This window comes from Grammomys surdaster, unplaced genomic scaffold, assembly GCF_004785775.1.
Source record: "Grammomys surdaster isolate TR1022 unplaced genomic scaffold, NIH_TR_1.0 125889, whole genome shotgun sequence".
In the NCBI taxonomy this organism is placed as follows: domain Eukaryota; kingdom Metazoa; phylum Chordata; class Mammalia; order Rodentia; family Muridae; genus Grammomys; species Grammomys surdaster.
In genome coordinates this window covers 1520800-1544668 of record NW_021620714.1, presented here as the reverse complement: position 1 = coordinate 1544668, position 23869 = coordinate 1520800, and the positions used below count along the sequence as shown (strand labels likewise).

The 23869-nt window shown below is 41.8% G+C and overlaps 1 protein-coding gene and 2 pseudogenes across 1 annotated transcript in view; 1 reads left to right on the top strand and 2 right to left on the bottom strand.

Annotated features, from left to right (window-relative positions):
• Positions 1–7487: 7487 nt before the first annotated feature.
• LOC114608355 lies at positions 7488–7632 on the bottom strand (annotated as a pseudogene).
• Positions 7633–15267: 7635 nt separating this feature from the next.
• On the top strand, positions 15268–16281 carry LOC114608277 (annotated as a pseudogene).
• A 4041-nt stretch (positions 16282–20322) lies between these two features.
• Positions 20323–23869, bottom strand: part of Pdia5 (protein disulfide isomerase family A member 5) — an 89085-nt gene continuing 85538 nt past the window's right edge. The window contains exons 16-17 of the mRNA XM_028752280.1: positions 21327–21461; positions 20323–20549 (exon numbers count right to left, since the gene is read on the bottom strand). Of these exons, the coding sequence (XP_028608113.1) occupies positions 20469–20549; positions 21327–21461 (216 nt within the window). The 3' untranslated portion in view covers positions 20323–20468. The remainder of the gene's footprint in view (positions 20550–21326; positions 21462–23869) is intronic.

Sequence of the window (23869 nt, the reverse complement as noted above, 5' to 3'; positions counted from 1 at the left end):
TCCATTAGCTTCCGCCAATAATGTTTTATATAACTGCTCCTTAATGATCAGAACCTGGATGTGCCCACTGGAACAAGAACTAGGAGCACAACAAACTTAAACATTTTATTTGCTTTTCTACTAATATCATGCCTTAGTTAGGGTTTCCCTTGCTGTGAAGAGACACAATGACCAAGGCTACTCTTATAAGGACAGCATTTAATTGGGGCTGGCTTACAGGTTCAGAGGTTCAGTCCATTATCATCATGTCAGGAAGCATGGCAGCATCCAGGCAGGCATGCTGGGAAGCAGCATCCAGGCAGGCATGCTGGGAAGTCATTCTGTTTGAGTCTGTCCTAATATCAGAGGGGAGTACAGGGCTCTGCCCAATGATAAACAAGCCCTTTCTACAACATTGAATGTGAAACTGGGTTCTGAGTTTGTGCCTGCATATTCCTATGATGTTTCCAGGGGTCTGTGGGAAATGACTAAGGAGACAAGCTATGCAGGAAGCATTCCAAGAAGGAGGAGGAAGAGGGAGAAGAGGAGGAGAAAGAGGAGGAGGAAGAGGAAGGGGAAGGGGAAGGGGAAGGAGAAGGAGAGGAGGAGGAGGAGGAGGAGGAAGAGGAGGAGGAGGAGGAGGAGGAGGAGGAGGAGGAGGAGGAGGAAATATACTTTATCTTATTATAGGTAACTTATTACTTACTACTGCTGGTCTAGCTCTGGCTTCTGAAACCTACTTAATGACTGTAGGATATGACACAAATCACATCATGTTCCTCTTCTTTGGGAAGAAGGGAACTTTGACCTTAATGTCACAGGACCAGGTCATCTTGAGGAAAAAACCAAACACTTGAGCACTGAGAGTGAATGCTGTCCCTTATTTCATAGCCAGGTGTCATTGTTAGGGCCCAGAAAGCCCCTCCTCTGTCACTTCATTTGTGACGACTCACTCATGGTTTTCAAGCTTATTTGCATGTGTGTTTATAAATGTGTGTTTACAAATGTGTGTTGGGTCGTGGTATGTAGGTAATCTTTGCTGTTTCTCTGTAGTTGTTAAATGACATTGTACAGTGTCTGATGCTAAAGCCTGGATCAGTGTCTGGGGTATAATCACCCCTTCCACAGGACCTCGGGATAATGTGCTGATGAATAGACTATGAGACTTTATTGCATTTATATGGTTTTCTGTGCCCTTTGAAATGTGATTAGTTCTTTTAAGGATCATGGACCCTTATGATACTGAGCTCATAAATAATTAAATCCAATTAATACTCCAGACTGAACCAAACCTAATTCATTTCAAGTTCTGGTCCTCAGCAGAGGAAGCCCCGGTTCACTACTTTTGAAATAATATCATGCACCTTATCCCAGCTTCCCTTCCATTCCTTTTGGTAGTAAAATACAAGGGCAAGAGAGAGGTGGAGTTGTGCATGTAGAATTTCCATTGAAATATGCTACCTTATTACCTGAAAAGATTTAAGAAGAGGACAGTGATACAACAAAGTACATGCTTCTAAAGGTTTTCTTTAAAAATAGTTTCTGAAATGTGAAGCAATGTTTGAAAAGGCACTAAAATAATACAAGGTACATAAATAGTGTTGCTCTGCCAGGCAGTGGTGGCGCATGCCTTTAATCCCAGCACTTAGGAGGCAGAGGCAGGCGGATTTCTGAGTTCGAGGCCAGCCTGGTCTACAGAGTGAGTTCCAGGATAGTCAGGGCAAAACAGAGAAACCCTGTCTCAAAAAACCAAAAAGAAAAAAAAAATACGTGTTGTTCTGAAGGTACCTCTCGGACTCTCTCCCTTTCTGTCTTTAACCTCTCAAGCTACCATCATGCTGGGTGCCGTGTTTCTCAGCCTCATGCCAGCCGTTTTCTGCTCATGTGTTCAAACAAAATGACTGCATTGTTCCAGAGACTTGGGGCTTTATATAAACGGTCACATACTTTCAGCTACTTTTTAATGAGAAAAATTGGAAGTCTTTTCTGATTAATGTGTGTGATTCTGATTCATTCAAATTCTCCTAGCACTTGTTTTTCTGTGTGGCTGAGTATTCTGGCTAGGAGCAACAGTGTTGCAAAACAAAACAAAACAAAACAAAACAAAACAAAACCTCCTTAACCTGCTGTGTGCATTGTGTGTGTGTGTGTGGGGGGGTGTCCCTCCAGCACGTGACCATTTGATAGGCACAAAAATACAAACCATTCAAAGAAATCATCTTGACTTTCAGTTTGATCTTAACAGAAAAAAAAATAAGCTTACAAAAGGGTGGGAGGGGCCGGATCTTCAGTTAAGAACACTGTCTGCCCTTCCAGAGAACATGGGTTCAACTCTCAGCACCCACATGGCAGCTCACAACTGTCCGCAACTCCAGTGTCAGAGGATCCAGTGTTTCTGGCCTCCATACACACTTGATACACACAGTGAAGAGGCATACACTCAGGAAAAATATCCATACACACAAAATAAAAATTAAGGTTAATTAAAAACAAAAAAAAACAATCTAGCCTAGTTTTTCTCTACTTGTATAAGAACCCAGTAAAATGGTAGAATGTTTGGTGGTTTCTAGTAGGACAGACTTGATAGCAATACAGTTTAGATTCCATTAAGGGCACTTATTCAGTATCTCTCATATCATTTTTTTCTTTTTTTGTTTTTTTATTTTATTTTGTTTTTTTCGAGACAGGGTTTCTCTGTGTAGCCCTGGCTGTCCTGGAACTCACTCTGTAGACCAGGCTAGCCTCGAACTCAGAAATCCGCCTGCCTCTGCCTCCCAAGTGCTGAGATTAAAGGCATGTGCCACCACTGCCCGGCCTGACACACCCTTATAACACACATGTAAATACCCAACATAGGCACACATTCACATGATTAAAAAATTTAAATTGTGTCTTTAAAAACAAAAACAAGTAAGATTGTTAGCAAGTGTATTTGAAGAATTCAACACAAAGCAATAAGCCAATTAATTATAGGTACCTTAAAATATTTTACTTATTATTGTATGTGAGTGTTTTGCCTACATGTCTGTGCACCACATGAGTGTGGCTCTCTCAGAGGCCAGAAGAAAACACTGGACTCTCTAGAACTGGAGTCACAGAATGCTGTTAGCCTCCAGGTGGGTTCTGGGAACCAATCGTAGGTCCCCTAGAAGAACAGCTAATTCCCTTAACCGCCGAGCCATCTCTTCAGTCACTCTCTCATAGTCACTTCTCTATACTGAAATAACAGGTGGTTTTCATTTTCTTTTGTGTTCAATGTCACCAGTGCTTATAGATGCCATTATCTAATAAATCCTTTAATAATTAGTGTGGATATTATCAGCCAGTGAAGCAGAGCTGCAGTACCCTAAGTAAACTCTGGAACATATAGACCTGGAACACACAGACCTAAGAGCATGAAGACCCAGCAGCACACAGATCCCGGTCACTGTTTGCTCCAGGCTGCTGTTAATTGTTAACTGGAACTTCAAGGGCATTCATCTGACCTCTACACCTTAATTTCTTTTTTTGGCACAAAGAACATCATGATGATTCCTCCAAGCTGGGTTGTTTTGAGCATCAATTTAGCGTGTGAAAGTGTGGAGCACAGTTCGTGGCAGACAGCAACTCTGCCTGCAAGCTGCCAAACAGGTGTCCAGAACATAGTGGAATTAAGACTAGAAGCAGGCAAGAAGTGGAAGTGGTGCACACCTTTCATCCCAGCACTTGGGAAGCAGAGACAGCTGGATCTCTGTGAGTTCAAGGTTAGCCTGGTCTATAGAGTGTTTTCCCAGGGCAGCTAGGGTTACAAAGGAGACCCAGTCTCAAAAGAAGCAACAGAAATAAAACATATAAATTCAGTGATTTTTAAATACCTCTGCAGAATTTTATAACCAATACTATAATCAAGTTTTAGAATACCATTCTTGAAGTATAGGCCAGTGATAAAGCATGTGTTTAGCATGCATAAGACACTGGATTCAAGCTGGACATAGTGTTGTATGCCTTAACCCCAGCACTCCACAGGTAGAGCAAGTGGATCTCTGTGAGTTCAAGGCTACCCTGATCTACACAGTGAGTTCCAGGATGGCCAGAGCTACATAGAAATCAATCAATCAATCAATCAATCAAGCAAGCAAGCAAGCAAGCAAGCAAGCAAGCAAGCAAATGACACTGGGTTCAATCCCAGGTTCTACCCACAAAAACAAAAACAAACCAAGAAAATCATCCAAATAATTTGAGGTTATTTTCATTATTGTCCCCAAACAGTCCCATAACCATGCCTTAGTCTCTGTCTTCTGGTTATAGGTAACTTCACCTATGTTCTGCCTCTATAGACCTTTTCATGTTCTAAACATCTCACATAGACAACTCATACAAAAGTGGTGTTTGTGACTAGTTTCATAAAGTCAGCATGCTCTTGAAGTTCATCCACATTGTAACATGTATGAAGACTCCACTCCGTACAACTTTTCTTTATCAAGAGAACATCTTGTCAGCCTTTCTTCTGTTGATGGACACTGGAGTGTTTTCTGCTTTGGAGCTGAGTGTGTAAAGATGCTGTGACCATTTGTGTATACATTTTTGTGTGAACATATGTTTTCATTTTCCCAGAAATGCATGCTGACTCATATCATAATTGTATGCTTTAACGTTTTGAAGAACTTCCAAGTTGTTTTCTAATGCAGTCACATCAGAGTGACATTCATACCAGCAATGTGTGAGGGTTCTCTCTATCCACGTAATTGTAGCTGCCGTCTGCTGTTTGATTAGCCATCCTAAGGCAAGGAAGTGCTGTCTTACTGTGGTTCTGCAATGTACTTCCCTGAGTATTTCATGGGATTGGCTGCCATTTGCATAGCTTTGAGAAAATGTTTAAGCTTGTCCATTTTAAATATTGAGTCAGTCAATGGAGGCACACACCTCCAGGTCTCTGGAGGCAGAGAACGGAGGATCTCTATGCGTTCTAGGCCAGATTGGTCTACATAGGGAGTTCCAGGCCAGTCAAGGCTATATAATGAGACCTTGTCTCAAAAAATCCAACCAAACAACAACAAAGAAAAACTGAACCAACCAACTAGCCAAACAAACAAACAAATCCCCCAATATCCAATAAACAAATAGACACATAAGTAAACTTGAGATGTCTTGTTGAATGGTAAGAGTGTATGTGTGTACACACAGAAATCATACACAGTCAGTGTCCGATTTCTGGCTGACAAGTATTTTCACCCCGTCTGTGGGCTGTCTCCTCATTTTCATTGTGGTTTCCTTTGCCACATAAAAGGTTTCAATTTGGATGCAGTTCAGGTCATCATGTTTTTGTCTTTGATTCTTGTGCTTTTAGACTATGTCTCAGAAGGCCAAGCCTTATTTTGAATACATCAAAATCTTGTAAGATAAAACAATTAATTTTTTCATGTGATAGTTCATCATGGGCATTTTACATAAGAGTTTCCTCTCAATTTTGACTTTAGATTATCTGGCTTTATCAAGCCTTCAGAGACTTAGCAACATTACAAAAGAAGGCAGAAAACATTGCCTAAAAAAGTCTTTAAGACAGAGCTGTGGCTCAGCAGTTAAGAGCAATGGCTCAGGTTTGGTTCTTGGCACCCGCTTAGAGGCTCAAACCATCTCTACCTACCACTCAAAGCATCCGACTCCCCTTTCTGACCTCTGTGGGCACCAGGCACACACGTGGTGCACTGACATACATGCAGTTTTAAAGTTGCAGTGGTTAAAAAAACAAAAGTGTGGCCCTTTAATTCCAGCACTTGGGAAGCAGAAGCAGGTGGATCGCTGAGTTCAAGGCCAGCCTGGTCTACAGATAGAGTTCTAGGACAGCCAGAGCTGCACAGAGAAACCCTGTCTTGAACAAACAAGCCAAAACTACCAACAGCCTAAAAACCAAACCAATCAAACAAATAAAAACTAAAACAAACACTCTACCTAAGTAACTGATTACATTTCATTTTAACAGCAAAATAGGCACATTATAAAACCGTAGGCAGGAGAGAAAGGACAAAGTGCTCATGTTCATTACTCTCATTGTTGGCATTTTTCTTTTGGTACCTTTTAAAGAGTATGTCTTTGAAGAATTACAATCTTACACTTGGTTAATTTTTTGTTGTTGTTCTTGGGATGAGAGAGGTGGCTCAATGGTAAAGAACACTGGCTCGTCATTCAGAAGACCAAGGTTCAGTTCCCAGCACCCACATGGAGGCTCTCAACCATCTGTATAACTCCAGTCCCAGGGGATTTGACAGCTTCTTCTGGCCTCTGGGGCCACCAAGCACACACATGGTACACAGGCATACATGCAAGGCCAAACACCTACATACATAAAAACATTTTTTAAAATTATGTTCTGTTATGGTTTATCCACTGTAGGACATTCTGTTTCTCTCCAGTTTCCCCTTTACTATTCATAGGAACTACAGAATATACCAAATGGATATATTGTAGTTTGCATACTTTTACTAGACAGGTGGGTATTTTTCAGGGTCCTTCCGCTTTACTCCTCTTTTTCTATTATGAGTAAAGCATAGATAATGATACTTTTCCTGCTCATAGCAGTTTCAGTATTTGACAACATTTCTTTTCTGCAATTAAATTGCTAAATTAAAATTATAAACTTATTTGTGCATATCACTTGCTTTCCCAAATGTCTGCGTTGTTTCAACATGCTATTGGTGATGATTAGTGATGATTTTTTTTCTTGATTATGATTTTCTATCAGAGGGAACATGAACGTAGTTTCCCACTATTACAAATTATGTGGACCAGTTTCTCTTATTTGGGAAAACCATGTAATTGGATTCCAGATATACATGTAACTTTCATTTGCCTGAAGTAATTGTCATCTGGAAGCTTACTGTCTCAGTCGGCTAACCTAGGCCTAGTCCTGGAAGCTTCTAGCCTCCATACATTCTAACTTAGACCTGAATGTTCCAACCTCTGAGACTTATTGCTAAACCCTCTCACCCTTTCTTGTTCTTTCTGAGCTCAGGGCGGCTGGTTCAACTCAGATGTTCTGGCTCAAATTCCTTTCCAGGCTGATTGATTCAATCTAGCCTCTTTCAGCTTCTGAATTACTCTGCTTGGCCTCAAACTAACTCTGGCAATCTGTTCTAATCTTCTGGCTCTTTCTCATTCTCTGGCTCTTTCTGTCTTCATCTATAACTAGCTTGTTTTCTCTGTAAACAGTCTCTGTAAAACTGTCCCAGTAAAACTACCTCCTCCTCCCTCTGCACTGCCCCTCAAGTAGCTTCCCTTTCCTCTCTCTTCTTGTAAGAATTGGGCATATCTTATTCTGTCAAATCTTTCTCTGATTCATCACTTTGTCTGCCACTCATGCCACTCAATTAAACATCACTTTCAAACATGGTTATTTCCTTTTACAAACTAATTTTACCTTTGTTGTTTGGGATTTTAAGTGTGTACTAAGGGCATATCTGAATGCCAGTCAAGGGGATTAAAGGTGTGTGCTAAGGACTGAGCCACACCATAACAAGAAACAGGGATTTTCAGTAAATAACACAGTCTGGGGGTTCACAATGTGATTAAATATCCTTCGATAAAACCATAGGGATCATCACATCCTGTGTGCAATGGGTGAGCCTTGCCCTAGGAAAGTCACCTTCCTAATCGTGGTATCTCCCCTGCCAGAAGCATGATGGAAATATTTTGGTTATCTTCATTTTAAAAACACCTTGCTAACCTAATTGAGGACATGAGGGCTTCTTATTATTTTAATCTGTAATTCAGTTTATCACTACCTAGATCATACTGAAAGCATCTCTTCTTAGATGGACTTTGTAGCTCTATTTCCTTTTAAGTATTATTAATGTGGAAATCACTTGGACTTGTCATACATTAAATATGTAGCTATCTATATCTAAACATTAATATTTCAGGGGATCCATTTCTTCAAAGTTTTATTTCAACAGGGAATTTATGTTTGTAACTTTGTCATAGAGATATAACTCCAATGGATTTTTTTCTCTACCTGCTAAATCAAGGTCTATAAGTTAGGGAGAATTTCTTCTACTGTAGACAAAAGAAAGGCAAGTGAGGTAAAAAGACAGATTAGCAGAAAGGCATATTCATAAAGACAAGATACTATTACGCCTTGATATTGTTCATGTTAAAATTTTATAGCCAAGTTCCCATCATTTTATATTCATCTTTTAATGTGTAATTATTTTAAATATAGACTATTATTCTAATTATCTTTAATTAAAAGCACTTTCATATATCGATGTATAGTCTAACAAAAAGGAGCTTTGGATTCATTCCATTTTTATAATACAGTCTCTAGTTCTCTGAAGTAATTTTATATGTAGGCAGTAACTCTTGGGGTGTTCCTGTAGATAAGCTATGAATTTTAAAACTAACTCACATTTTATTTTATTGTCCTACAAAAATAAATGCTAGAGGACTTTTCACTAAGTGTTTCTTGCCTTCATTAAGTACTTTTCTTTTATCTGATTATGTGCATGCTGCTTTCAATGAATACTAACTACTCTTATTTGGCATTCTATTTCATAGTGAGGAGGTAGATTCACCACAGCCTAATTATCATTATTATTCCATTAGCCAGGTAGTCCTCTGAGACCACAGGGATGTGTCCTGTTATTTTCAGTATGGTCAATCATTAATCCATGGAATTAATGCACAATTAAGTCAAGTCATGAATATCCTTAGTCAGATGGCTCATTTGAAAAGGCTAGAATTAAGAAAGCATTTAGGGCAATTTCAGAATATATAGATTTTCTTCATTCCAAGTTTACACAACAGTATCTGTTGCCTCCAACTTACATGTGATCCCCTTCCCCCGGCTTTCTCACTGATGTATTATTATTCTAGCACTTAGAGGGCTGTGAAGCTGGGCACCTATTTGTACAAAGATGAGGCTGAGATACCTTACTTTTTCAGCTTCACTTCTCCTTCATTATTATATTCTTCCTTCCCTGTGGTTGGTCCCTTCTTTTTTTTCTTTCCCTATTACCACCTTAATAACATCAAGGTCCTTGTTTGGGTTTCAATGTGAACTGGTTCCCAGTGTCTCATGTGTCTGAAACCCTGGTCTCCAGCTTATGACACTGTTTAGAAGGTTGTGAACCTTTAGAAAGTGAATCCTTACTGGAGGAGGTAGGTCATGGGAGCCACCTCACTTCCTGTCTTCTCTTTCCCTCTCCCTCTCTTCCTCTCTCCCTCTTTTCCTCCCTCCTTCCCCCCTCTGCTTCCTGATTGCAGATACAATGTAAACAGTGCCTCATTCCCCAGCTGTATGCTTTCCCACCTCAATGGACTGTAGCCTCTCAAACTGGAAGCCAACATATGCCCTTTCTCCCTTAAGTTGTTTTTTGTTAGGTGTTTGGGCACAATAGCAAGAAGAGTAGATAATGTAGTTTATGTCTCCTCCTGGTACCCCACTGTCTTCTTGTGCCCTTTGAATACTACTAACAACCTAATTATATTCCTAGTTCAACAGAAAATTATTTTTTTTAATCTTATTTTTTTCTTTGTAACATTTTGTTTTGATTTTCTTGCATTATAAAAGTAACTTATGTCCTTTATAAAATCTGCAAAAACACAAGGAAGAAAGAAAAAGTAATGGGAGCTGTTATTTTGGCTTCCAGAGGGAATTATCAAATTATTTTTGTATTTCCTTTATTTCTTAACATAAACAAGCCAAACACCTGGCATGATAATGTATATTGGATCTCCTGGCACTCCAAAGGTAGAGGCAGAAGAACGACAAGCTTAAAATTACTCAGAACAAAACAAACTCTAACCCAACAGGAACAAATCGACTTCACAGTAGATATATTTTGTATCTAAATTTTTCAGTTCACATTTGCCATAAGCATTCTGCCTATAATTTGCGTGAAATTTTAAATATTCTATTGAAAAGACATTGGAGTATTGAGAAAATTAGCATGGAGTTGCTCATTTTATCAATTCAAGTAATCACTTTTAAGCTTTGATAGATTTCTGGTCTTCTCAAATACTCTAACGCTAAGCTGTACTTTCTGCCATAAATACAACTTTTAAATAAAACATTGAATAGATATCTAAAGGTGCTTGCCATCAAGCTTGGTAAACTGCCTTGATCTCTGGAACTCACATGGTGGAAGGAAGAGAAATGACTCTTGGGAGTTGTCCTCTGACCCCACAGGCATGTCACAGTATGTGTACATGCAAGTTCACATGCACACAGACACAAACAGATGAAAAAATAAGACAGTAAAAACTCACAAGAAGTAGTAGATCCTAGACTACTTATCTATGATTATAGAATAACATGCCCCAGGTACATTAAGTCTTTGGTGTCTTTAGACAGCACATCTGTGGACTTAAGTAATCAAAAATTTAAAAATATTTTAAAAATTTAAAAATCTGTAGTAAACACATATAAATGTTTTTGGCCACTATTCCCTCACCAGTGTGTATAGCTTTTATACAGTACTAGATAGCATAAGCAATCTGGAGGTCAGTTAAAGTGCATACAGGCTGAATGCGAACACTGTGTCCTTTTGTGTGAGAGATTTGAGCATTTGAAGACTCTGGGATTCACTATGGGTGGAAATGGCTGTTGGATTAGTTCTCTACCCATATCGATGGACGGATATACTTACAACACTATGAGTTTCAGGGGTTGGAGGGTCAAAATAACAAACTGGACAGAAAAGGCTTTTGCCCTCTAGGTCTTACAGAAAAAAAGTAAATTGATAGGACAGGTAGCTATGGGTACCATGCTCTTTGGCCAACTTCTGTAGTATAAGAGAAAGCAGGGAGAGGGATGGAGACTGATACAGACAGTGCTGGCTCTTTTGTGTAGGTTAGTCAGGCAGAGAGAGCCCTCTAATGAAAAATAATTCTAAACAAAAATTTACTTGTGTTATTTGTGGTACATTCAGCTTTGTGTTTAACAAATAAGTTCTTTTTCAATCTAAATTTATATTTTTATACTTGCTGTTATTTCTAGTTTCTTGTTATTTCCCCTCTTCCCTCTCCTCCTCTTCATTGCTTTCCTACTCTTTCTTTTCTTCCTCTTTGTTGTAGGAGATATTTAAAACGGCACACCAGGCCTGAGGCCACAAGCAGTGGCAGCCTCGCTGCTCTGCTCAGGCCACCCACTCAGGGGGGACAGAGACACTGGCCCTGTCACCCACGAGACACCAGTGTGGGAGATGGCTCTGCTAGTCTTCCACGCTGTCTCCACAAGGCTGGGCTGAGCCCAGACCCTCCCATCATCCACATAGTACCCAGTGAATGAGACTCTAATGCTTAAAGATTAATCAAAAGCTTTATATGTTTGATAAAGCTCGATTAACAAAAATCTCACGTAATTAGAGGTGTGTCCCAATAGCTAGCCTTGATGTAAGTTGTTACCCTGGACTGCTCTCCATACAAGCATGGCCTATCATGGCTCCTCCATCTCTCTCCCTTTATTCCTCCCACCTTAGCTCCTCTCAACTTTCGGGGAAAATTTCCCACTACAACTCTTTGTGGAGATAATTTTATTCTGTAGCCCTGCCTGCCCTGGTACCTGCTATATAGACCAAGGTGTCCTTGAACATCAGGTGGTCTTCTTGCCTTGGCCTCCTGAGTAGCGAGATTAAGAGAGCACAGCACCATACCAGGCTTGTGCTACTTTTCTCTCAAGGATTTCTAAATCATATTGCTTCAGGCCTCAGAACAGGCAGGCTGTAAATGGGACTAAGAAATGAAACTCCCCAAATTAGAAGGGAGTTGAGTGGTGGTCCTTGGTTAGTTACTGGCTCTACCAACCAGAAATTTAATTTTGTCTATGTACCACAGAGCTCTAGGCAGGTTTAGGATTGGGAGACCCTAGGTACATGTAAAAGCAGGAAGGGAATCGAGGGATGGGCTGAACACGTGCATGATAAAATGTTATCTTCCAGATCTGGTGTCTTCAGAATACGCCCCTAACTTCCCTTGCCCCTCCCTACCCTCCAAGCTTGGTTTACTGAGATTTACTCTGTGAGCTATCATTATCAGTAATTCCCTTCCTCTGACACTGCTTTTATTTTCCAACAAGTCAGAGACTTTTGAAAACGAAATGTCTGCTTGCATTCAGATAAGCTGCTGTTAAGTGTCCACATATTACTTTATTTCCCACTTAAAGAATTTGGAAACCAGACCAATTTCTGCAGAGAGTAGATTGTAGGAAGGCAGTCGGAAGATGACAGGAACTGAAGTCTGGGTCCTGCTGAGTCCTTACCATTCTGTTAGAGGAGGTGTTTGCTTGGCAGACTCCCAGCCTGGATGCTAGGCTGAACACCCAAGGATGTGGTAGCACTCAAAACACACTACACAGGAGGCTCACTCGCTGGTCCAGACAAATAGATAGAGTTAGCATCACTTGTTTGCTACTTTTGAGTCTTATGGTTGAGATCTTTGGAGCTGCATGGACCCTGTCTTGTGCTGATAACCTGAATGGCTTTATATAAATCCTACTAAATGTACATTAGAAATAGTCTTTAGGAGAATCGAACTGACAATAGATTATAAACAACACAATTGCTTCATCATAACAAAGCATTTCTAGTGTTTTAGAGAATTATGCTCTAAATTTAGAGAAAATGTCTCCCTCTTGATTTTATTTTCTAAATATTTTTCTAGCTTTGCCTCCATATATATAAACACTCAATGCTCAAAACTCTTGGGGGATTGGGTCCAGGGAGTTTCCTCAGATATCAAATTTTTCAGATGTCTAAGCCTTTTTATATAAAATGACATAGTCTTTGCATACAGCCCATACATATCCTTCCACATGCTTGGTGCAATGACACCCAGGACTGAGAACCACACACTTGGGAGAAGAGGTGTAAAGCTGGTTAGCCACTCTTTCTCCAGTGAATAAAGCAGCAAAAAGCACTCCTGTGGCTAAGGGAAGCCAGCTCCTAGAGTTTCTAGCTGACTGTATGATGCTGTTGGCATTCCTTCCTTCCATTCCAATGTCAAGGACTTAGGGCTTGAGATAGGAGGGCATGCACAGCTGTGGACACAGAGGTCAGAAGGTCATTCTCTTCCCTGGGACAGTCAGAGTGAAATGAGTCCTGTTCAGAACTGCATGTAGGTACAGGAGTCAGTGATAAGGATAACCCAAGGAAATAATGACCGTTGTTTGGATGTGAGATTTGCAGAACTGGTAAGCATGCAGTGACCATGCAGCCTGGGCCAAGTGCGCCTCCTTTAGCCCTCTGACTAAGAGAAGGCACCCGTCAGTTTGCACTTATCCATCGCTTGCTGTGAGAAGGCACCCACACGTCTGGAACCATCCATCTACCATCTCGTAACCCATATAATTAAAGCAGCTTGTTCAAAGTCCTTGTTGCAAGGAGCCTGGTTTTAATGAGCTTGCCTTCCTTGTCTCAACAGTTAGTGTCTTAAGTTTATTGGACTGTCATGTCAGAGCAGCCAGACTTGTGTCCAGTGACAGATGTATAAGATACAGCCACAAGGGTGAAGAAGTCCTCCAAAATGTGTCTTTTGACTTTGTGATGGAAAGTAGCCTCCGTCAAAAGAGAAGGAAAATGCATGAAAATGTACAGAGTGTGTAACATTTTGGCAAGCTAAAATAGAGATGAAGAACAGACAAAATGTTAAGTGCAAGAGGCTCAGTAGTTAGGGGCACTGATTGGCTGCTCATTCGGAAGACCCAGGTTTGATTCCCAGCACCCACATGAAGGCTCACAATTGTCTGTAATTCCAGTTCTGGGAGATTTGATGCCTTCTTCTGGCTTCTGCCTCCAGCAGGCAATCAAGTGGTGCACAGAGAGACATACATGAAAGAAAACACTCCCATACATAACATGAAAATTTTAATTGTACTTTATAATTACATACCAAATAAAACTTGCTTAAGATTTCTAAGAATTTCAATTTCCAAAGTTAATGTATTTAGAAAACCAGGAAACTTCACTTTCTGAGGATATGTGTTGGGAGAGACCTTGCTTAAACATTAACTGCTTTGTCAGCCAAATTTTGGCCTCTGTGGGAAAGTACTTACCCAGTTGAGAACAAGTAGCTATAGAGCGTGTGGACAGGTAGCCTCTGTGGGAAAGTACTAGCTTAGTTAAGAACAAATGATTATAGATCTTATGGACAAGTACATAGCAACCTGTTCTGCTCTGCTCCTTCTGCTAAACTTTTCACCCAGCCAACATCTTATTCTTGAGAACACCAGCATTCCCTAGAGACAAAGAGATGCTACATCACCCCCACCCCCACCCCCACCCCATATCCTGCTTCGATGTGTATATAACCTGTGTGGGAACAATTAAAATTCGACAGCTTGATCAGATCTCTTGACTTGCTGTCCATGCTTCGAATCCCTTGTACCCCCATTCTCTCTTTCAGGTGGTCCTCCAGTCCCCATTCACCACCCCCGCGGGCCGGGCAGATATAAATATGTAAATTCCTAAAGAAATACTCACAAGGTTATTACAGACCTCACCAATAAGGTTAAATCCAGGAAGTTGCTTCTGAAAATGTGTAAGGTCACACAAACAGAAATGTCTTCCCCAGTATTATTATACATCACTAGATACACAAAGACACACATACACACAAAACAACAATGACAACAACCCAACTGTAACACAGGGCCAGTGACATGTTGCAAGTAAATATTTACAGAGAGGCTGCTGGCATCCAAGGAGGTCACTAAACATCTTATAATGACGAGAAAACTACTAACAGCTCTCCTGCACTCTTGCCTCTAGCTTCTCTCTGTCCCCTCTCTCCATTGGTCATGGCCTCTACTCCTCCACTTTTCTCCTCTCTCTCTCCTTTTTCCTCTGCCATCTTCTCTTGTTTCTCTCCCCACCTTTGCCCTCTGCCCTGAATAAACCCCCTCCTCTTCGGGAAAAAAAAAATAAAACTAATAACAGCAAGGAGTCATCTGACCTACAATAAAACGATACTCAATCGCTACTGATGACTACTGGAGCTTTGTGACTTAAAATTTTTGTATAATTTTCTGTACTTGTTTCTTACAATGCATGTATTACTTTGAAAAATCAGTTAAGAAATAACATTCATAAAAATGAACTGTCAAGGATTCATCTGTAAACAGTGCTAGAAAATTTTGATGGATTTTGTTAATGGGGAGACTTACTTATATGGGATTAACCAAGATATACTGGGGATGTGAGTACATATCGTGCTGCAATTAGTTCATTGAAAACTCAGCCGCTCTCGGAGCAGTCAGGCAGAGACTCCTCTCAGCTTTTTTCCCTCCTGACTAAGGATCTCCTACAGAGAGCTGCAACAATGCCCAAAAGAAGGGCTGCAGGTGATGCGAGCCAGGAGCCAAAGAGAAGATCAGCCCGACTGTCTGTCTGCTATGTCTGTGCCCTTTACACCAGAGTTGAAACCTAAAAGAGCATCAACTTCAAGGAAAACGAAGACCACAAATGTCATGGAAGAAAACAAAGATGCAGTTACCACAACAGTTCCTGAAATCAAGCCAGAAGATGTTAAAGAAGAATGCAACATGGAAAACACTGAAAATGGAGAAGCCAAAATTATTGAGGCATCTATTCCTAAAACGGAAGTTGAGGAAGTAAAAGCACAGATAAATGAAGACACTGAAGAAGATGGAGGAGAAAAGAAAGAAGCAGTGGGAGCAGAAGGCAAAGATGATGAGCTAGAAGCAAACATTCAAGATGTGGAGAAAGATGAAGATGGAAAATAACAGGAAGATACAGGTGAGGCAGTGGAAGACAGAAAGAGGGAAGAAGAAGGCCTAAAAGAGAAACCAGGTACAGCTGAAAGCGAAGATGCAAAGGAGACCAAAGATGATGAAGAGAAAGGAGACAATGAAAAAGGAGAAAATATAAAATAAGAAGATGATGGGAAGAAGGAAGAAGAGAAAGATGACAAAGAGTGTGAAGCTGAAAAGAGGAAGAAATAAAAGAACAGAAAGAGGAAACAGAGGAGGAGGATGGGAAATGCAAAGAGGAGGAAACTAAGGAAGACGGGAAGGAAGATCTGCATGAGGAAGACAGAAAGGAAGATCTGCATGAGGAAGACGGGAAGGAAGATCTGCATGAGGAAGACGGAAAGGAAGGTCTGCATGAGGAAGATGGAAAGGAAGATCTGCATGAGGAAGACGGAAAGGAGAAGGATGATGGAAAAGAGGAGGATAGAAAGGAGGAAGAAGAGCAAGAGGTTGCTGCAGGTGAAGGGAATGATGAAAACAAGGTGGAAGCAGAAGAAGAAGAAGCTGAAAACAAAGACTTCAAACAAGATGGGGAGAAGGAGGAGCCTCTGAGTATTGTCTAAAACTGCCCTCTGTGAGATCATAATTTGGTAACACGTACCTTCATGTTGTAATGTTAATAGAGATAAATATTTCTATCAGATATTTTATAAACAGTGCTTTTCTTTAGCATCATTCAATCTTGGATCATCATCATCATACAGGTTATTAGTTGCAAAAATGCCTAACATGACACCTTTATACATTTTGTGATTATAGTAGTGCAAAATATAAAATGTATACTTGCAACTTTGTGAATTTCATTGTGTGTAAGTTATGTATTAAATCTTTGAGTTTCAATTTTATTCTTATACGTGGTAATTTTGCAGAGTAGGAGAATTCCAAAAGAAAGAGTTTGGCACAACTTTGCTGTAGTTCTCTAGGTTGCTTTCATAAAGAAGGTCAACTATTTTCAGGTAATGCTAAGAGTTAGAATTGTCATTACCAAATACAACTGTATTAGTAGCTTGGAAAGGATATAAAATTTTAATTTCATTTTTGAAGATATTTGAATGTTTATTTCAGGAGGGCAGTTTTGATTATTATGTATGCACAAAGTTTTGCTGGATTTATCATAATAAAAAGAGTTACACACACACACACACACACACACACACAAACAAGATATACTATCTAATGAATGACTCATAGTCCTCTCTCTGTGTGGGGGCCAGGGTCCCATGTGGGCTTTTATGAACAGGGCCCTGTATTTAACAGAAGGAATAACACACAGTAAATTATGCATGAGGTATATGCTGTAAGATCTCCAGTGAATACCAGATACAGAACTGTTATATGTGTTGTAAGTATCTGATATAGAACCTTATATATTTATGGTTTCTATACATATATACCTTAGAGCATTAGGGTTCTCTGGAATAACAATGGTTGCCTATGAGCTGAGAGTCTAAGAAGCCAGTAGCTGTTCAGTCCACAAAGCTGGATGTCCCAGCTGGTTTTCAGTATATGCTAGAAGCCTAAAGAAGTAGGTTCCAATGCCAGGGAAGGAATAGACTTGCTAGTGAACACTAAACAAGTAGGCAAAGAGCAAGTTCTCCCTTCTTCCACGTCCTTTATATAGGTTGCCATAGAAGCTGTAGTCCAGATTAAAGATAGATCTTCCCAGATCAAAGGATCTGGATTGGGCTGGAGAGATGGCTCAGTGGTTAAGAGCACTGATTGCTCTTCCAGAGGTCCTGAGTTCAATTCCCAGCAACCACATGGTGACTCACAATCATCTGTAATAGCATCTGATGTCCTCTTCTGGTGTGTCTGAAGAGAGTGATAGTGTCCTCATATACATAAAATAAATAAGTCTTAAAAAAAAAACCAAAAGATCTGGATTAAAGGTTTATCCTCCCACCTCAAAGATATGGATTATAAGTAGGGCTTTCCATTTCAAATGATTTAGTTAAGAAAAAAATTCCTTACAGGTGTGCCCAGCAATTTTGGTTTTAGTCAATTCCAGATGTAGTCAAGTTGACACCCAAGAATAGTCCATCACAGTTAGGAAAGCTTAAGTTACAAATTAGGTATAATAGTGGATAGATAATAACTAATAATAAAGTACTCAGAACAATATACTATAATAAAAGTTATTTGAATGCTCATCTTTCTTTCTCAATATACATTATTAATATATGGTTCTTACTCTTCTTGTGATGGGGAATGCTGACGGTGCCTGAATGACGAGACTGAGAAGTTTGATTCAGGCATTGAAATGGAGTACCGGGTTTGATTCAGGCATTGTAATGGAGCACCGGGCTACTGTTCTTGTGGTTCTTCATCACAGTATGTAGAACTCCAATGGCTAATCTGGAACACTCAAGATGGGACCTGTTGACTGCTGCTTTTCCCTCAGAGAAGGAAGGGGTGCAGAGGGTTGCCTGAGATTCTGGCTGTTCCTCCAGCACCTCTCTGCCAGCTACATGTAATTCTACCCAACTTCATGGCCTTATGGTCCAGAGAGGTGCTTGAGTATAGAGTGTAGACAAAGTTAATGGAAATTCAGGAGGGGACTACATTTATGCAACTATGGGGAAGTCAACTTCCATGTTGGAGTCTTTCCAAGTGAGGCTACTGATCTGGAATCACTGAGCTCTTCACATAGCTTCATAAGTAGCCCAACAAACTCACTGGCTCCCAAGGTTGGACTTTGGTAGAATAGTATTCTGGTTTGTAATTGGTACCCGTTAAGGAGTGGGGTAGACATTTGTTTATGTCTCTTTGGGAAGAATTCCCACAACAATTTCTCAATAGGAAGATGGCTTAAGTAAATGTGGGATTCCATACCATGGCAATAAAACAAAGACCAAACTGAAGTGGAAACTTCTTTGGAAAGTCAGTTGGTTGGTGTTTTGCTGGGGCAAACATGTGAAGGAACATTTCGTTAAAGTGGACACAGGTATGAAAGGCTAAGGCAGACTTATGAAGGAATATTTCAGTGAAGCAGACACAGGAGAGAGGATGTTCTCCTAAAGCAAGCACGTGAAAGGACACATGATGAAGGATTCTTTGCCAATGACAGGCATGTATTGGTCCACCTTACACTGTGTAGTTGAGTTGCATTTGTCAGGACTCCATGGGGAGACGTGGACTGGAAAATTTGTGATGGTGTGCGGCAGTTTGTTGCTGCTTCTGTGAACTCAGGCTGATTGGATGAATGTGCTGAGGCAAGGCATGTGGAGGACACGTGCTGTTTGGAGGGTATAAATAGGACTCCATGGAGTGACAGAGACAGAGCTAGGCTTGCTGGTACAGCTAGCTGTGCAATGCTTGTGGGTCTTGAGTCTTTGCTATCTTTACTTCCCTGAGAGAGGCACAGCTGAGAACCTCTCCTGGTGTTCCTGTTGGTCCCTCCTGCTAACTTGAGCCGAGGCTGAGGCCTGGCTGTCTCTGCTAGTTCATGTCACCAATGTTGCTAACCCAATCCCACCAAACTGGATTGCTAGTGTATCTGTGAAGTGTTTGCAAGTGGATCGAGCTGCAGTTGCCTGCTAACCTGTGAACTGAACTGCTGATTTCCAGACAACACTGACTGGAGTTGCTCTAAAGAACCTTTGTAAACAGGTCCACCCCCAGGCCTCTGAATCCTTTCTTTTCCACTACCTCTGGTGAGTGATGGGCTATGGGGGGGGGGTTAAAGCATTTAAGAATCATCATTACAAATGAGGTGTGAAAAAATCAAAGTTACACCCAACTGTTTATGCAACAACTTTGGTGGACCTTAAGGACTCTATGCACAATGGTAAAGGCCAACTTGACTGTAACACACCATATGAATTTCATTTATGTAATATTCCTTAAGTAATACAACATTACTGAGATGGAGAATAGGCTGCCACAGTTTTGTGAGGAGAAGAGATACCAGAAAGAGATTTTTGGCATAAGACAAGTTTGTTCTAAGGTAGCCCCATAACCAAAACTATCTTAGGAAGAATAAAGTTGGAGTCCTCACACTTTCTGACTTCAAAATTTACAAAACTATAGAGAGACAGGGAGGTACTAGCATAAAGACAGGAAAATGGAATAGAAAGCCCACAGAGATGAGCAACCAGTTTTCAGCTGCAGGGTCAGTACCATCAGAAGAGTAGTACAACACTTTCAACAAACGGTCCTGAGGAAACTACATATCCACATGGAAAAAATGAAGCGAGACATTTTCAGCACATGCAAAAATTCACTAAAAATGAACAAAATCCTCGAAGGATTGAAACTATAGAACTCTTAGACGGATGCATATGGGGAAGGACAGTAAAGCTGACAGCTCTCTATGCACGACACCAGAAGAACTAGCAGCAAAAGAATAAACAAAATAGCAAAAGTAGTATATTTGTCCTCACTCCAGAGCATGTCCAATGGTGCTTTGTGGTCATTTCTCTGTTCTACTCTCTAATGACTGACAGGACTGCCACCCCATGTCCTTTCCACTCTCCAGGACCTTTTGGGATACAGGTGGTGCTCACATGGACCCCACCTCTCAGAGACGATGTGGAGGGTCGGGAACATGAGTCTCCATCTCCTGTGATCCCGAGGGCTTGTGAAAACATGCTCCAACCACCGAATAAATGGCTTAATTTTATTTCAAAATTGTACAAAAGGCCATACGTGGCTATAAAAAACTTTGTCTTCAGCACACATGGAAATTCAGAAAGAACAAGATAAGTATCATTCACAGTGTAAAGGAAGGGCTCCCTTGTAGGAGGCGGGATTACAGCTCCTCCCTCCTTTTCTCTAGTCTCTTGAGGTCTCCCTCCCGGAGGGTTCGGATGAAACTGGTAAATCCCAATTCCTGTATGATATGAAAGAAAAGAGAGAAAACACGGAAGTTAAACTAACCCTGAACTACGTGCACCCTTCAGTCCCCCAACTCCAGGGTAGAACTGTTGAAGTTTGGTCTTTTGCTATCTATTGTAACGCTAAGTGTAGGCCCCTGAGACGTGGTTGTCCCAGAGGCAGAGGGAGTCCATATATACACCTTGGCCCCAAGTTATTTCAGATTGGTAAATGAAGATATCAACAACCAATAGCTGGGCAGAAGAGACACAGGTAGAGTTTAGGTTTCCCAGGCTTGGGGGTGAGGTGGGGGCAGGGAGTGTAGGAGGAGGACCACAAGGAGAAAAAGGTACAGGAGGAAGAGGAAGGAGAAGTCACCATGGGTTAGGAGTAAACAAAATGTGGCCCGGAGGGCTGGCCAATTGGGTATTAAAAGCAGCCCAGATGAAGCATAGTAAGTAATAACTTGGGGTTATCAATGGGAAAGTAGATTCTAATAGCATAGTAGATAGATATCTGTCTAGCTCGTGTGCTCTTTAAGACTTATTGTAAACATAAAGGTTGTATGTGTTGGTTTTTTTTTTTTTTAAATCTGGGAACTAAATGATCTAAGGTGGGGTAGAACCCCCAGGTTGGAATTAAATAATTTTGACAACACAGAACCACAGGAGACAGTACTGGCTGTGGTACTACCCTGCCCAGCTCCCAGCAGGGGTGAAGATGCGTCCTATGTCCTGTCAGACTGGAGTGTCCTAGCTGACTGCTGATGCTCCGGTCCACCCTCTGCACTCACCGTTCGGTCACTCTCATACTTCTCTGCGAGCTTCCCGTAGTGGTAGTAATGGAAGGTGGGGTAGGCCTTCACAGCCTCCTGCTGACACAGGTCTTGGTTCTTGTCCTTGACACAGTCTACTGCAGCACAGGCAATCTAGGGGGTGAGGTGGGAAGGGTCAGCGAGATGTCACTAGTCACCACATCTGCCAGGGGCAGTGCTGGACTGAGGAGAAAAGAGAGTGTGCTGTACTCTAGCTTCCTAAGGGCAAGTCTTGCCCGAACGTTAGGACTCGTGAAAAATAACCAGCCACTTGGCGCCTCAGCCTCCTCACAGACCGATCAATCCAGTTATCAGGATGTTGATTCAAATGAGGCCTGTCAGCACATGACCAGTGTTTAGCAAGTGTCAGCTGCTGCGATACTCAACTCCCACTGATGCCATACCTATACACTGACCCTGGTAGGAGGCTAGCACCTCTGCAGGGCACTGGATAAAGACCATTCGCAGCTTTGTGTGATCTGAGCTATCATGGGGTAGTCGGGGTGACAGTACACCAAAGGCACACTGCACCATCTGAGCCAGGTCCTAAGGATGGAGAATGCAGGGGGTACATTCCAGAAACTGTTACAAAGTTCAGTCTCACTAAGGTAAGCAGGTTTTGGTAAGATAGCTCTTCATGGGGACTTCAGCCTCTTCTGGTCCACCTTTGCCAAGTGGCTCTTCCTTGTTTGTTTTTCTTTCAGAGTAAGAGGGTATGAAGTAGAAGTTGGGGTGCTTTTACTTTGCTGAAGGCCACACACTGGGGAGGGATGGGACAGAGTCAGCCAGAGGCAATACACAAAGCAACATCTCAGGGAAGCAAGTCCTTCCTCTTATGTGACCTTGACTAAGTCCAGCCACCAAGCACCAGCTGCGTAACAAATGAGATCATTGTAGAGCCCAGCGACTGCTCTGCCAACATCTCTGAGGCAATTCAACAGTGCTGAATAACCAGGACTCAGAATTCTGCCCGCTGCCTACTCACACTAGGCAGGGATTGCTTTCCAGGGAAAAGAGCTCCACGGGCCACAGCAGTCATGGATACTGGTCACTTACTATGTACCTAGGCAAGCGGCCACCTTCTTATGAGTTGCTAGACTGATGGCTAATGTGGGCAGGGGTATACCCCCCATCCTGCCGCACGAGCACCACTGCAGTGCTCCCTCACCTCAGGCTTCCCTTTGCATCTTCAGCCTAATTGTTTTCTACAACAAGACTTGGAGCGAAGTTTGCAAACTCACTGAACATAATCCATAGCTGGCTCGAAGGCCCATTCTATTTGGCCCACATAGAACTTAAAAAGAAAATAAATTTGAATTAGCTGCCAATGTGGAAGGAGCCAGAAGATTTAATATAAAAATTTGGCTCCAAGTTTCTCCACACACATCAAAAGATTGGATGGTACTTGCCCCGAGTTCCCACAGGCAGTGATGGGCTGAGCAGATGGGCATCTGTCTCCTGGGAGGTTAACCTTGCCCTTCACCAGCACTCACAAAGAGCTCAATTCGCTTGGGCTAGCAGCTGGCCACAGTGGGTTCCTGGGAACCCCAGCTCATCTTCTAAATTGTGTTCTCAATTAGTTAGAAACACGAGGCAGGTGCTCCTGTGGTCGCCCAAGTGTAAAGTCTCTTTTTTTCCTTTGGGACAAGCACATCTGAGTCCATAGCCACCAGCCCTGGGTCCACTGCAGCTAGCCTGGGCTTGGGGCCACTGGTCCTCTGCACAGGATTTGATGAACATTGCTCCAGGCTGCTCGTCTCCCTGCATCCACTTTAAATTATGAATTCAATTTGTATACATGCCCTGGAGCTGTTGGAAGTATAGTGTATGGTTTTATAAATCTATTAAATTAAAAATGTATACTTGAGAATCCCTCACACTAGCTGTCAGCCACGTACACAGAATGCAGCTTCTGCTGCAAAGGGGGAATCCATGCTCCATTTCTACAGGAGTCAAGCGTAGCCGAGATTCTTCAAGAAGAATCTGTCCTCTGAGCTGCCTACCTCATCTGCCTGAACAGCTGTCCCATCAAGACCTACTTGTGATCGTCACTGGTCACCTGTGCGCAACATCCCCATACTACCATAGTACTCCACAAAGTAGCTCTAGCCTTCTCTCCCATAAATGGCCACGGATTCCTGGACTTTGTATCTGTGTCCTTAAGGGTCCTCAGCCAAGGACTTGCTCTGACACCTAAAGTCTTGACCTGAGAGCTTCACCAAGCCCTCAAGCTACAGAACTAAGGCTAATTTCGAGTAAAAGGTCAAGGACAAATTCCCTGGTTTCCAGGACCTTTGAGTGGGACAACTCTGTGGCTCACGTCCTGGGAGACCTCCCGATGGCCACCTGCCCATAGCATCCCTCCTTTGGCTTCTTTGCCCTTCATCTTTCTTTCTCAGCTTCCTGTGGTACCCCCTGCAATCTCCTCCCAAGAACATCCCCCTCACAGGAGTCCCAGTCAGCACAGGGCCTGCTTTGGGGCAATGCGAACTGGCAATGCTTGTGGTTCAGATTCTGACTTG